This window comes from Vanellus vanellus, assembly GCF_965231255.1.
Source record: "Vanellus vanellus genome assembly, chromosome: 10".
In the NCBI taxonomy this organism is placed as follows: Eukaryota; Metazoa; Chordata; class Aves; order Charadriiformes; family Charadriidae; genus Vanellus; species Vanellus vanellus.
Window position 1 is genome coordinate 24,382,146 of NC_138915.1, and position 15,089 is coordinate 24,397,234.

At 58.6% G+C, this 15,089-nt stretch overlaps 1 protein-coding gene across 2 annotated transcripts; it reads right to left on the reverse strand.

Moving 5' to 3' along the window:
* Nucleotides 1-8,566: 8,566 nt before the first annotated feature.
* LOC309675812 (sestrin-3-like) lies at nucleotides 8,567-15,066 on the reverse strand. Of its 2 annotated transcripts, XM_082488214.1 has the most exons (9): nucleotides 14,955-15,066; nucleotides 11,883-12,086; nucleotides 11,484-11,666; nucleotides 11,125-11,361; nucleotides 10,924-11,035; nucleotides 10,574-10,692; nucleotides 9,943-10,133; nucleotides 9,473-9,617; nucleotides 8,567-8,912 (listed from the first exon to the last, which is right to left on the reverse strand). In XM_082488214.1, the coding sequence occupies exons 1-9, from the start codon at nucleotides 15,018-15,020 to the stop codon at nucleotides 8,823-8,825; spliced, it is 1,347 nt and encodes a 448-aa protein (XP_082344340.1). In that variant the 5' UTR covers nucleotides 15,021-15,066; the 3' UTR covers nucleotides 8,567-8,822. The 2 variants fall into 2 exon arrangements, with proteins under 2 accessions (XP_082344340.1, XP_082344339.1); XM_082488213.1 differs by having other exon boundaries at nucleotides 10,574-11,035.
* Nucleotides 15,067-15,089: the final 23 nt, after the last annotated feature.

Here is a 15,089-nt window from a genome sequence, read left to right on the forward strand (position 1 = left end):
TGAAGGTTTTTGTTTTCTTGCTGAAGTTTCTGCTGCTGCTGGGGAACTTGAAGCCTGTAGGCACATCCTTGGGCACGTGCCTGGGGTCCTGCCCTGTCTCTTTGTTCGTGCAGGGCAGAAGCTAGGAGTCGAGGTTAGGTCAGAGCGTTAGCTGGCATGTTCCTGTCACCTTTCTGGTGTTCACGGTGGCAAGATCTATGGGGGACACGGTGCTTTCATGGTGTTGTGGTAGGCTTGGTCCGGCAGAAGGCCTCTCCAGTCCTTTTTGAAGGCATCGGTGGCTTCTGTTAAGGTTTTTATCATGCAGTGCAATGAGCCATACTGTTTTACCACCTTGTCTGCTCTGTTTTCATGGGTTTCATTTCATTTTCATTTGAGTGGAGATTGGAACAGGAGTGGTTTGTCTGGTTACCTGCCACAAGGAGTCTTCAGCAGTCTTATCTTTAGCATGCTCTGCCATCAGAGCCTTGGAATAGTTTAATAACTTGTGCTTTGAAGGCTGTCTTCATGGCAGACCTCATGGTGACATGTTTAAAATTTACCTGCAATCCGCATGTCTGGTCACACCTCATTGTCACAAGGAAATGAAAAGGCAGATCCTATGCTGGGATCCCAGGTCTTGCAGGCTTGAGTCCCGGACGTACATTCTCTCTGCAGTTAGTTCGTTACACAAATGGATAGATACACCTTCTACAAATACCTGATGGCATGTGTTGCATGTACAAATTGGCCGTTCTGGGCTGCCGCTAATAGATCTGGCAGGATTTGTGTTATTTGGCATATAATGTGCCACTTTGTCAGCTTAGGCTCTGAGGGCAAATGAATCTCATGATCTCCAGAGCAAGTTGATGGGCTGCCCATGTTCCACCACCATCAAAGGACAAGACACCCATAGGTGTATTCACGTTATATGTGAATCTCTAGCTTGTGCCTCATGGAAACGGGGCCCAAAGCAATAGGATGGACAATATTAGTAAGCAGTGCTTCAGACCTACAAATCCATGGTGAGCTGTGGCTGGGTTGGTCTGTGGGGAAGAAGTGCTGTCTTCAGGCTGTTCCAAGGTGTCCCCTAGGTGTGACAGCACTGGGGACCTACCTTGATCTCTGGCTGCAGAGAGCCTGGCCCTGAGCACTTAAGTAGCGCTCTGGAGCGATCTGACGTGTTCCAGCTGAGGGAGCTGCAGCCCAGGTACACCAAAGCTCATCATGGTTGGTGCGCTACAGTGTCAGAAACACTGTCCTTTTATTAAAGAATAGAGCACCTATCTATCTTTTTTTTTTTTTTTTTCCTTACTCCCAGGCCAGATTCCTGGGGAATCGCCTGTCCTGGGGACAGCACTGGAGACAGGAGCACCTCTGACTGGAGTCCTGCTCTGCTGGTGGGCTGGCAGCGATGTCTCTGTTTTGCGGCAATCCGTGCAGGTGCTCTCCGTCTCCTCCACGCAAGAGGAGCTGGCAGTGGTTGAAGAAGCCTGAGAGCGCGCTAGTGCTGAGGATGGTGTTTGGTAGACGTAACGGTGCCCTGGGAATGCTCAGTAAACCATGAATGTAATGTTGCAGGCTCAGGCAGGCAACTTGGCTTCTCGTTCGCTTGTGTAGCGGGATAGCTCAGCTCATGGGCACAGCGGGAAGGGATGCAGAGAATTCCAGAGTTCTCCAGTCCCTTCTCAAATAACTTGCTTTTCAGAAACCTTGAGCTTTTCTAGCCTGGGATATTTCCTCACTGGACACTAGAGACTTTGAAGTTCCTAAACTGCTGCTTGCTGAAAGGCTGTGTACCTGGCAGGGGCTTGCTCGATACTTGTCCCTTTTTTTGTATTCTTGCCCAAAGTGTTTGCTGCTGGATTCAGGGTAGTGTCTTAGTGGATCTTTGTTGCGGGAGCACCGCAGGCCCTCTGCTTGTGGGCTAGTTTTTGCTCTAACAGAGGATTGGGCTGGGGTTTCGAGAGCATCTGTGAGCTGGGTGGGGAGGAGAAGGGGGGAATGATGCTCCTGGATAAGTGCCTGAGGGGAGTGGGCAAGGGACTCTCGGGGTGAAGCCTTACACTGCGCTGGGTGCGTTTTCCTTGTCCTCACTGAGCTCACAAGTCTCTTCATCTCCAGAGGACAAAATGCCATCTTTCACAGCGTGAAGTCACCTTGCAGCTCTGGGTTGTGAAGGCTTCAGCTAACTAGGCAGACTGGTTGCTTTTATTTACACCTGGGTTTAGCAAATTGCTTGAGCCATCTTTACAACTTAAGTATGTTTTACTATACTCCCAGCTTCCTGTCAGAGTTTGGAATATTGAAAGCTTCTTGGAGCCCTTAATTTTTCTTGTTGGTGTGTCTAAAAAACATGTCATCCCCTACCCTGCGCTGCTGTAAAAACAGCAGTCGAATCACCCTGGTAAGTGAGAGGAATGAAAGCAGTGGGAGCGTTCCAGAGCCCGGGTGTATTCATAAACGAGGCTCGTACTAGAAGCAAGTAGCACTAATCAGCTTTTCCAAAGGAAATGCCTAGAAAGCTTTTATGTAGATCATCATTTGTTAATTTTCTTACTTAGTTGCTTATTTATAGCCACACTCGAATGCTTCAGGGCTAGCCTTGCTCCAGGAATGAGAAACCTGTGTCTGCTGCCGTGGGTGGGAGTGGTGTCCTGGACTGTCACCAAAATACTGTGCACGTTTGGAACCATTATCAAAAAACTTTGGGACATGAGCATGAACGGGCATAGCTTAGGGTTTGCCTCAGTTGCATGTCTAATGACAAACATGTTCTAATTAATGTGGAGAAAAGCAAGCACAAGGTGACTCCTAAAGCTTGAAAGATCTGTCCAGGTGAAAGCTTGGTAGCACATGGTAACCCATCACCATGGTTGCTCACCCTTCAAGAAAGGGATCCTCTCTCTTCAGTAGCCTTTGTGTCTCTCCCCACGCCCCGATGTGTCTGTAGTTGATGGAAAACAATCTCTGCTGGAATCAAAATCGCATCTGATACTGTGGTGTGAAGCAGGGAGAAGAGGCAGCAGAAGCTGAAGGGGAAAGAACTGTCACATTTATGGTTCTCGGGCTAAGGCAGCGTTACGGTGTGTGGTAGAAGGGGATGTTCACAGCCAGTGCCGTGGTGCTTGGTGTGGTGCTGCCCTGTGGTGCTCCCCAAGGTGTCTTGAGAGGTTTGGCTATGTAGCAGATAGGTCACTTCTCCTGAAAAGAGCCTTCTTCATAAGGCAATGGGGATGGTTCTGTGAAATGACGCTTCCAGCACGGTGGAGTCTTCACCTGGTGTGATCCCAGGAAGGGTTTCTGCGTTGCTAGCACAGACGTCTGCTGCACACAGGGCAGGCACCACTAGCTGACAATAGTTTCCACCCCATCCCCTCTGCACTCTTTCACCCATTTCTCACAATAATTTTTTTTTTAACATAATAAATCTCTGCTTTTGTTTGCTCTCTGTAGCACTGTAACTTCTGAACCATTACAGGCTCTTTGTTACCATCTGTGCTAGCAAGACTGTAGAATGTGCTAGACTAGGGGGGAATGTTTGACAAATAAAAACCTGTAATCCTCTGCTCTGTGTCTCATGCAGTTTGTTCTGTTTCCCTGGTGAGGACCAGTTATTTTTTCCTTGCCCTTGGCTTCTTTCCTCTGCTCTCCTCACCTGTCAGGGCAACCCCTTGGTGAAGTGTCCCTTAGCTGGCCAGAGGTGGAAGGGTTGCAGCGTGACAGCCCACAAAGGCTCCAGGGGACCCATGGGGTTGCCAAGCCCTAAAACTGACCCTGGGGAGTTTTAACTTGTGCAGGATTAGTCTAGAGCCGTTCTAGCCCCTTCGTTCCTCGCCCTTCTAGACCTGAGTGCAGAAGGTGACTCTTTTATATAGCTACATGCAAACATCTTTGAGTGTCAGCAACTCTTCGTGTTATCTCTAGGAATAGAGAGGATTGCTGCTACTCTCTTCTTTCAACCACCCCATCCATGAGCAGATGCTGACACTTAATTATAAGGACAGATGAGCACGTGTGTGAGCTTTTCTCTATGCTTGCATACCCCAAATCCTCCATTGGAAAAAGGAAGGTTACTAGACCTGGGGGGTGTTTTTATTAGTAGAAGATAATGGCTTGGAGCTGCCCATCAAAGGGGAGATGAATGTCAGGGTGGAAGCCAGGATCTGGTTGTTCCTTGGGACCGCTCAGAGGTGTGCAAGTGGCCTCTATGGGCAGGAGAGGGCTTCAGCTGGGTACTTTAAGGGGTCCATCCTTGACATAAGGCAAGTGGGAGCGCAGATAGCCTGAGCCAGTGAAGCAGCTTGCAAATCTTGAATCAGAGCAGCATGTCATTCCAGCAGGTCTGCCTTCTCGCATTTGGGGGGAGGCTGGAGAATGCGCTTTCATCCTCTGCCCTGGGGGGGGGGGTGGGGGGTGGGGGGCTCTGCAGGGGTCTTGCAGAAGGTGAGGCTGGTTCCGAGCCTTGGTCGTGTTGCTTTGGAGTGGAGTCAGATAAGGAGATCAGAGAGAAATGGGGGAAGGAGTGTAGAGCGTGGATTCCAGGGGCCTGATTAGACACATGGAGAGCAACTTGGGGCTGTTTTTAAAATGACTGAGGAGAAAGTGTTATTCATGAAATTGCACAGTATGCATACAGCCAGAAACCTTGCGGTCAAAGCCTTGGATACTCAATATTCAGTGATACCTGATAAAGAATACCACTGAAAAATAAGTGTCCAAATGGTTAATGGAAATAACCCTGGAAGGGATCTTAAGGTTCCTGCTTAGAGTTTTAAGCCCGTCTCCAAAAATAGGGTATTGGGAGGAGAGTTCCTTGGGGAACTGTCCCTCATCTGTTCCTTGGGTGCTTCCTGCAAGCGCACAGTGGAGAAACAAAATGCTGAGGGTGGATTTTGCAGTTGTTGATGGGATTGGAGTGGATGCCATCAAAACCTGACGTAGAACAGGGGACCATGCACTCCCCCCAGTAGCTGTTAACACATTTTATGCTGCTTTGAGCATTGGCCTGTGACACTTCAGCATTGCCAAGGAGAGCAAAGCACGGAATAGATGCTGGGCTGGGACCTGGATGCCTTGGCTCCGGGTCACTTTTGATGTGTGTGACACTGCAGTAGTCACACCGAGTCCTGCTGCATCCTGTCCTAACAGCTATGTGGGTTCGATACACCTTGTTTGCAGTAGGTCAGCCTTTCTTGCAGTCTTGGCGACCTTTCAGCTCTCCCCAGTTGTCACCACAAGCATTTTGGTCTGTGGAGTAGCTGCCTGCAGAGCACCAGTACCTGAAGTCAGCGCAAAAACTTCACCACCTTTTCTGCCCAGTGTAGTTTCTGGCCAGAGACCTGCTTTGCCCCGGCTGCGTGCTGCTTGCTGAACGCTTCTCCCCTCCCGCCAGTGATGGGACCGTGTGTGAAAGCGCAGCGGGGAAGTCCGTTGCCCTTCTTCAGCGTGGCTTTTGTGGTGGGGTGGCTGCTGCGTGGGGAAGGCAGGTGGGGAGATGGGGGGGTGCCCGCTGCCTGCTCCAGAGCTCTCCTGGCAGGACGGTCCATCCCCAGCTCCTGTGTACTATTTTTTCCCTCTCCGCCACTGGGGTAAGACCAGCAGCCACAGGCCTGGCTTTTAATGGGCGGTGTGTAGGAGCTGTGACGGTGACCATTGCTGAAGCACGGCTTGCTGTTCTCTGCAGGCCGGGACACACCATTCCTCCCACCACGCAGGCTGGGGACGGCTGGGCTGTTACAAAAGCGGCCCTGGCTGCGCCTGCCAGCACGCCTTTCTGCTCCAGGCTGTTGCAAGAAACTTGGTGACCGCTTTGGATGTGTGCCTGCATCCTCCCCTCAGTAATTGCAGGTACGGTCACAGTGGCCTGGCTCCTGCATGGGACCCGTCCCGGTGGGTTCCTGCGGAGGAGAGGTACCCCGGGCTCTGGCAGCTCTCCTCCTTCCAGTCACAGGGGAATATCCTAGTTGGAGCAGATGAAGGGTGCAGGGGGAACCAGGGCAGGGTCCCAAGCATTGAAGTTGCCAGGCTTGTGGCATGTCGTGTGGCTTAGAGTCATCCGCTTCGCTTGAACGGTGTAGTGCCCACACTGCCCTTCCGGGGAGGCCTCAAAGCCTGGACCTCGGCCAGTGCAGCAGCTTCACCACCTGCCCAGGCACAGGAGGGGAGCACAGGGGGGTTGGTAAGGTGAAGGACCAGCTCATGGGTTTCAAAAGCGAAGCTGTAGTTACTGGTGCGGGTGTAGAACTGTCCTGAAGCGTCTGGTCAACAAGACCCTTGTGGGCTTCTCCAGGGACACGATCCCCCATACTTTAGTTATTTGCTGCAACACCTGCTTGGGACATGACAGCAACTTCGCTGGCTCTGCAGGGATGGGAGTAGATGATTGCTTCAGCTCTTGCTTTCGAGCTCTGAGCTCATGTGGGGATGTTTTCTTGTTGGGGAGCTGAGGCTGGCGGTCTCCCCAGCCTTGCCAACAGCTGTGCTGCTGGTCAGGGTTGACAGCCCATGGGATTCTTCATCTTGCTGATGAGACCGGGTCTTATTCTGCCAGCCAGAGCAAGCAGCGGCTGCCCCGGCTCCTGCAAAGGCGGCTCTGTGTGCACTAACGGAGAGTTGGGGGTGCAAGAGGGAACCCGCTCCGCGTGTCCTGGGCACGGGCAGCCCTTCGCCCCCAGCCAGTGCTGCGCTGTCGCTGTCTTCTCCCTTCTCCATCACTCCCAGCAGCGCGGGGTGATGGCGGGTGCTGAGGATGCTGCTGCTGGGGGCTGACCTCGGGCTGCACAGAGCTGCGGATGCGCCACTGCCTTCGGGAGTGGGTGAGCCCTGCGGAGAACCGGCTGCTGCGGCTTGTCCCAGCCCTGCAGGGGACAGGGCTGCTTTCACAGGGGCAGGGGAAGGGCTGGCAAAGGTTAGTCAGAGCGCTACGCCTGAGGGTGAGCAGAACACCCAGCCCTCACTGGGGCTGAATGGTGGAACAGCAGTGCCTGTCCCAGTACTGTCGGGCCAAGCCTGGTGGCAGCTGTCCCAACACCAGTCATGCTGGCACCAGTACTGACTCAGCCAGTACTGCCCAGCACCGGTTGTCCTCGCACTCTACTGCCCAGGCCACCAGCTTGCCCCAGTACAAGCTGGCCCAGCCCAACACAGGTCGTGCTGGCTTTGCTGATTGAGGACCTGCTTGTGAGTGCCACCAAAACACTTCTTCCTCCGCTGCTGAAGCAGCACCCACCCTTCACCCACCTGGGGCCGGGTCCCTGGCAGGGCAGAAGTTGGTTCCTTCCTCTGGCACCCTCCTCCTTGCCAGAACACCGCAGCCCCTTGAAAAACCTTCCCTCTTTTCCTATTGAATGCGCAACGCTGCGGGAGTTTCTCATCTGAGCATGAGAAGAGGATGTGGCTGAGCTGAACGGGGTGAGTCCAGCCTCAGTGACCTGGACCAGAGCTGGCGGCGCAGGACCCCACCGTGGCTGGGAACGTTGGGTTTCCTGGACCTGGAGCCACCTCGGGGCTGCGGTCAGCCAGGCACTGCTGCCCTGTAAGTTTGGATCCCTTTCCCAACATCTGGCAGAAATAAAGCACACATCCATGTCAAACATAATATATTTATAGCAAAAATAGGCTTTTTCTGTAGCTTCCATACACAAGGTTTTCTCCCCGTACATTTACGCAGTAAACAGGTCGACTGAAGCAGTGTGCGCTGGCCTGACTCAACAGCTGCCCTTGCTTCAGGCTCCCACTTGTCACGGGTGGCCTCATTCCCCTTTTGGGGCTGCTCCCCGGAGCCTGTGCTCGGGCCCTCGTACCTCCATGGGGCGGGCAAGCGGTGGTGCGTGCTCCTGGCCCACTGGGTAGAGGGCAAGGCTGGTGCACAGGGACAGCCCCGGGAGCCCCCCCCAGCCCAGGTTCCAGGAGAAGCTTCCCGTAGCTCACCTGTGCCGATCGCAGCCTCCTCCACCACGCTGTTAAGGACCTCAGCCCTCTTATGGTGGTAAGAAGATACAAGCCACATTAACACAGGAAGCCTCCTTTGTTCCTCCTACCCCTTTGTTGATGAGAGGCAGAGGCTTTGGGGCAAGCTCCCCCAAGGACTGCCCTGCAGAAACCAACCTGGAGCCCGAACACTGTCAGAGACCTTCTCACCCCGCTGTCAGAGAAGGCGGAGCTCTAGGGCACCCCGCCAGCAAGACCTTCACAGTTTGGAGTTTGCCTGGGTCATCGCTCCTCCATCCCAGAGGGGTTTGGCACATAGACCTATAGGACAGGGACGTGTAGGCAGCGAGCGCATCCCCGTCCCGGGCTGGGGAAGGGCCCTCGCTCAGAGCCAGTGCTTCTCCCTGCCCGCCCACACAACTGGGGACACTGCAACGCGTCCACGAGCTGCCCCGCTGTTCCCAAGCGAGATGCATCACCCCGTCGAGGCCAGGTGCCCAAGGGTGGCCACAGGGAAGGAAGCCAGCACTGCCCTCCCTGCAGTGGCCCAGGCTCCTGCAGCACCCGGGTGAGGAGCTTCTGCTCACGGGGAAGCATCCATCTAAACTGGCCCCAGTCCCCTCCCACATCCCTCTCCCCTTCGCTTTGGCAGTCCTCCTCGGATGTGTTCAAGTCTCCAGCATCACACCGACATCTCAGCAGCAGCACGGACTTGCCTCACAGTTTGGTAATTGCACGTAACGGGGCCACTCAGCGCGCCCCACAAGGGGTGTGGGGGTGGGGAAGGAACAAGACAGTCAAGTAAACTAAATTGAGTAATCCCTCGCCGTCCATCCCAGCGTGATGCGTCACGCATGAGTCCAGGGAGAGAGGATGCTGCCCGGCCCTGCCGCAGCGCAGCTCCCCACCGTCTAGGAGATCATGTACTGGGTGATGGCCTGCAACGCATACAGCAGCTCTGCCTGCATTCGGGCTTCCAGGATGAGCAGGTTGACGTGGACCTAAGGGAGGAAGAAGCAAGAGAGGTTCAGGCAGCCGCAGTGTGCCGCGGTGCAAGCAAGCGCCCATCTGGGCTAGTGAGTCTTTTGGCATGGGACAAAATCCCACCAATTTTTCCAGCACAGGCAGCTGCCCTCTCCCTCTCCTTCCAGCCCTTCAGGCTGTGGCTGCCTCCCAGAGCCGCGTGCTGGGGAGTCCCCGGCACGCTTGGTGCCAGCACAGCCGGCTGGCACCGGCACGGTCCCTGCCACCCACAGCAGCCGCTCCTGTGCGTTTTGGCTGGAGCGAGGGCACGCCTGGAGGCACTCACCGATGGGGTACTGGCCTTGGACATCCCCACGCTGCCGGTGGCCCCTGCAGTCATCCCGCCGCGGGTGGCCCCACGCCACGCTAAGCCCAACTCCTTACAAACAGCCAGCTTCCATTTTCCCTCCTCACCTGCCTCGAACTGGTTTGGTGGCTCAAAGGTTTCTCATACACCCCCCAGAGCAGCCCAGGCTGCAGCCTCTGCCCGCTCCCAGCCCCACCGCAGCTGGTCAGAGCCAGGGGCCGGCTGTCCCACCTTCTCACTGTGCTTGAACTGCTTCCAGAACCTGTCAAACATTTCTGAGTTTGTCTTCTCTGGGTAGCAGGTTACTGTTTTAATGTAAACTTTGAGCATTCGCTCCAGGAGCTGATTCACTTCTGCGTAGTCGTAGTCATCGTACCTGCAGGGAGCACAGGGGCGAGTCACAGCCAGCACCATGTCCCTACGGAACACCTCGCCCGTGGTCTGCCTGGGACACGGCACAGCCGCAGGGCAGGGGGACACACAGCAGCGGCAACCAGGCACCGAAGCCCCGTCCCCGAAGCGCCCTGTCCTGTCCAGAGAAGCTGTGCATCTCTGCCCTGCCTGACCCAACATCCAGGCAGGCCGTTCACCTCCATCTCTTTTCCAAGGCCATCTGCGAGACAGCCCGAGTGCCCTGCCCTCCTCCCGCCTGGCTCAGCTCGGTTTTCTCCCCTGGACCGCGCGAGGCTGGGTTTCCCTACCTAATGCCAAACATGCAGTGGATGTAGTTCCAGATGCCCCGCTTGAAGACAGAGGGTTCGCAGCCCTGCCGCTTGGCCATGGCACTGCTTTGCAGACCATCCACCATCCGAAACTTCTCATCCAGGAGATGCCCGATGTCAGAGTAGAGCCGGTTGACCAGCGAGAAGCCATGGTCTTCCCAGGAGTAATCCTGTTGAGCACAGCAAGAGGCTTTTGCGACTGCACAAAGGAGCCCAGGACATTTTCCCAGGAAGAAGGGCTGGAGACCTCGGGATGCAGCAGAATTCAATAGGTTTGCTCTGCCACAAACCACAACGTCCCTCATCGGGCAGCTTTTGAATGATTTTGACCCTTGCCTCTGTGAGGGTGATGTGAAAAAAACTGACAACCCATAGAGACAGAAGTCACCGGTCACCTCCCTCTCCCCAAACCTAGCGGGGCAGGTCCCCTCTCGGAGCTAAGCTTCCCCGCTCAGGCATTTGACAAAAGCAGCTGCACCAGATGTGGGCTGCACAGGCACCCCCGCAACCATCCGCTCCCCACCAGGAGCGGAGCGAAGTGGAGAGGAACGGAGCGGAGAGGAGAGGTGGCAGCCCGCACTGCTGCCCGCCGAGAGAGCAGGAACCTCACCTGGACTCTGAATACCTGCGTCTGATCCTCGTCGCGCCGGGCAAAGTCCTGGTATCCAAAGTCAGGGTCCTGCATGTAGCATGCAAGGTTGGTGGCACCGGTGACTTCCCCGTCGGTATCTGCGAGAGGGGAGAGCCCCGCAGACGGGTCAGAGCGATGCTCAGCTGCCCTGTTGAAAGCCGGGCCTTGCTGCGCCTCAACCACAGCCTTCTTTCCCCAACACCAGCATCCAAGGTCATCTTCAGCCCTCTCCGAACCGTACATCACAGAAAATATAAGTATAGACATGGGGGAGCAGCACCCAGGTGTGCCATATGAACTCCCACCCACCTCCGCTCCCTGCCCCTCACCTTCCTCTCGGTCCTGCTGCAGCAGCCTTGTCTCCTCCCTGCCCTCGGTCTCCACGTGGATCCGCTGCACGCGTTCCCGGAGGGAATCCAGCTCCATGCAGGAGTCCAGGGACTGCACAGACACAGGCTCGGGGGTGAGGGCAGCGGTCCCGGCCGTGCTCCCTGTCCCCCCCGTGGACCACCCCCCACTCAGGGGCTCACCCGCTTGCGGTTGATGCGCAGCAGCTCCTGGCTGCAGCCATTGCCGGTGGTGGCTTCACAGAAGCACTGGTTCCCAGGTGACAAGGGCTTCAGCAAGCCTCGACCCCCCGGCCCCTCATCCTGCTCGCAGCCACAGCCGAAGACGAAGCTGGCGAGCGCGTGGCAGTGCGCCAGGAGGACGACGGCGTGCACCAGCTCCGCCAGCGACCAGCTCCACTCGCTGATTTTCAGCAGCTTCTGCAGGACAGGGACAGACCAGCGATGCGATGCGGGCAGATGGGGGATGCTGCTCTGGGGATGCTGCTGTCCCCATCGCTGCCCTGGTCCCTGGCTGACGGCTCCCCCGCCACCCCCAATACCTCAATGTGCTCCTTGGTGATGAGCCACGGCCGGTGCGCCAGGATCTTGTTGATCTCGTTGAGGTTGCGGAGTTTGGGAGGGATGAAGTCGAGGCCGCGCAGCCACTGGGGATCGCCCCCCGCCCGCAGGAACTGCAGCACGTGCAGGTTCACCAAGTACCGGCACTGGTGCCGGGCGGCCGCCTGCAAGAGCAGCACATCAGCATCCCCGCACCGTGCCGGCGGGACAGGCAGCCTGGGACCCCGTGCCCACCTCTCCCCCAGCCTCCAGGACATCACGATTTTGGCCTCTGCAGAGAAGCCACTGGCACAGGCTGTCTGGTGGAGGGAGAGCGGGGAGCCTGGCGGGGCTCAGCGGAGCACCCCCCGTCCCCTCCGGCAGCTCCCAGCGGGGCTCACCATGATGGCGATGTAGTGCCGGCAGTCGAAGGGCAGCGGGCCGTCCATGTGCAGCAGGTAGTGCTGCGTCTTGAGGAAGCTGTCGAGGTACTGCGGGTGGTAGCCCATCTGCTGGGTCACCGCCTCCAGCCGTCCCCGGCTCGCCAGCACCTTCACGAAGAGGAACTGGGGGCGCTCGGGGTCGCTGCCGGACATCTTCACTACCTGTGGGGAACATGCTCTGCTTAGCTCTCCCCGCTGCAGCAGCCCACCCCAGCCAAGCCAGGGTTCTGCGAGGGGCTGGGATCCCCTCTCCCTGCTCGGTGCTCCCAGAGGAACACCATCAGGTCAGAAACCAGTGTGGAGGGCGAGGGCTGGGGTCAGGGAGCTGGGCAGAGCACCGCTTGGCGGCGTCACTGCTAGCGGGAGGACAAGCTGCGGGAAACACCGGTCGGTCTCAGCCTGGGAGAGGGCATTGCACGATGAGCAGAAGCAAAGGGCAAAGTGGTGTTTCCTTGCAGCCTTAGAGGCAAACGCAAGGAGAAACATGACATGAAAGACCTCCCAGAACAGAGCAGCCCATCGGCCTGACTGCTGGCACCGAGCCCTCCCGCCCGGCACTGGGATGGGGGGAGAGTTGTGGGGCCAGCTGAGCTGCTCCCGGGCTCCTGCCCCGGCAAGCCAAGGGACAAGCGACATCCTGGCACCCACCACGCAGTCAGGAGCACACGCAGGGGGCTCAGAGGTCTCCCACAGCGCGGGAGTACGTCCCACAGCGCACAGGTGCGTGGCACAGCTGGCACTGGGTGCACCCACTGGTGAAAACACAGGCAACATGTTCAGGGGAGTCCATACATCCCCCGCCATGCCCGCCCCAGCCCTGCGCTGGTGCCCAGCAGAGCCCAGCCCCGAGCAGCACCACCCCAGTCGTGGTTGGGAGCAGAGGACGGGGATGTGCAAAAGGTGCCCGGGCAGCTGCTGTGCCCCAACGGCCCCACTGCCCCACTGCCCACCCGACAGCGACAGCGGGGTCTGTACCCGCAGCCCGCCTGCCCCGATGCAGGGGCACAGCAGGCGCTAACCCTTGTCACACTGAGTCATGGCTCCCGCTGGCGTGCGGAAGCCCAGGCAGCACCCTCAGGTGCAGAGGGTGCACCTCCCCTCCCAAGCTCGAATCTAAATCTCCTGTGGGAACCATTGGCCCCGGTGACACCGCCATCATCTTCCTCCCACCCATCTCTCCTGTGCGGTCACCCGAAGGCTGGTGACCGGGGCATGGCTACAACGGTGGCATGGCAGCAAAGCAGGAGCATGCCTGCAAACCAGCCTGTGCTCCACCATGAGCCCAGGCTGTGACTGCCGGCAGGACACACGCACAGCCCTTGGAGCCCCAACTAGGAACCCTGATGCCCTGTGCACCTCGCCTTGCCAGCAGCTATCTTGCCAATCAGGCCTTCGTTTCTGCATGTCACCACGAGGTGACCAAAGGGTCGGGGCGGCACCGGTGGGGACGGCAAAGCTGCAGGGAGCGGAGCAGAGCACCCTGGGGCTGAGCTGCGCAGCTCGGGCTGTTTTCTACCATCCTGCACTTCTGATGAGCACACCATCGCTCAGGTGTTAAGAGATTTACTTGATGTCATTTGGAGCTTCCTCTTCACTTTTGGCCAAAGAGGTTAAAAAACCCCCACCCAAGCCCAAACTAAAATGAGGAGGGATGAAGAGCGCTGGCTTCTTGGTCCCACTGGAGAAGGTGCAAACCAGCAGTGACCTGTGAAAGTCCCCCACAAAGTCCCTCTGCTCAGGGAAACAAGCTGCCCTGCGGACACTCGTGGGGCTACAGCCACTGGTCTTCTCCTTCTGGTGGGCAGAGGTGGAGGTGCCGGGGGCCCTTCCACTCCCTCAGGGGAAGAAGGTCCCCAGTGAGGAGCCGTGTGCCCAGCCTGCAGCTCAGCCTCCAGGGCCACCAGCTCTCTTTGCTCTGCTTGTCCAGGTGACGATGGAGCGAGCGACCAGGCGGACACGGCTTGCGAGGGGAGGATGAAGGAAGGTTCAGGGCAGCCCTGACCTCAGCCCGCCTCCTCTGGTGGGCTCACATCCCCCCGGCCTCTTGCATTGCTCCCGGTGCCACCTTCCTCACCCTCCCCGGCCATAACCCTCCTCCTCCTCCTCCTCCTCCTCCTCCTCCTCCTCCTCCCCCCCCCCCCTCCCCCCCTCCCCTTCGACCACCCGCAGCCCCGGGCGGTGGGAGCATCGCCTCCCTCCCTGAGGGGGGCTTCCGTGTGTCCAAGCCCCCTGCCCCCCCGTGGGCACCCCGACTGCCCTACCCACCGCCAGCCTCACCCCCTCCCTGCCCGGGCAGGTGTTGCCCGGCCAGCCAATCGCCGGGCAGCGGTTTGCATGTAGAGCAGGCAGGAGGATGGAGGAGCCCGGCCGGTCCTGCGCCCCGCGGACCGGGAGCGAGCCCGGGCTGCGGCGGGAAGAGGGGCTGGGGGACCCTGCCTCACCCCCCGCCCGGCCGGGCAAGACTCCGCGGTGTGAGCCCCCTGCGCCGCTCTCCCGGGGCTCCGTTCCTCCGCGAGGAGAGACCGCGGCTCCGCCGGTACCGGTGGCTCCGCCGGCGATGCTCACTGGGGACGCGGCGGGCACCTCTTGCCCGGCCCCAGCCCCGGTTCTCGAACGGACGGGGGAAGTGCTTGTGCCCGCGGAAGGGGTCCCCGCGGCAGTGCCGGGCCCGGTGCCGGCGGCCGGTAACCGGGGCCCCATTGTGCGGGCGGCGGCGGCGGCAGCGCCCCCGGTGCGCGGCGCGGGCAGTGCAGGCGGAGAGAGAAAAACAAGTTTGATTGGCAGTGATGGAGGCACGGCGCATCCCGCACAAAGGGGACGGGGACGGCGCCGCCGCACCGGTACCGGTACCGGGCCCCCGGCCAGCGCATCGAGAGAGGGCGGCCCCGCCGGCTCCGCGCACTGCCGGCGGGCGGCGGGAATGCCCTGGCCGGTTGGTGCCGCAACCTGGCCGGGCCGGTGGCGGCAAGCAGGGCCGAGCCCGCTTCTCCGGTACAGTCTCCGGTGGCGGCGGGGCGAGTCGGGTCCTACCTGCCCCGGCAGCCGCTGGCACAGGCTTCCTCGGGGGTGCTCCACGCTCTGGGGACACACGATCATGGTGAGCCCGTGCCGTGCGCTGCGGTCCCGGTGACCGGCGCCGGTGCCACCCGCCCCGTCCCGGCAGCG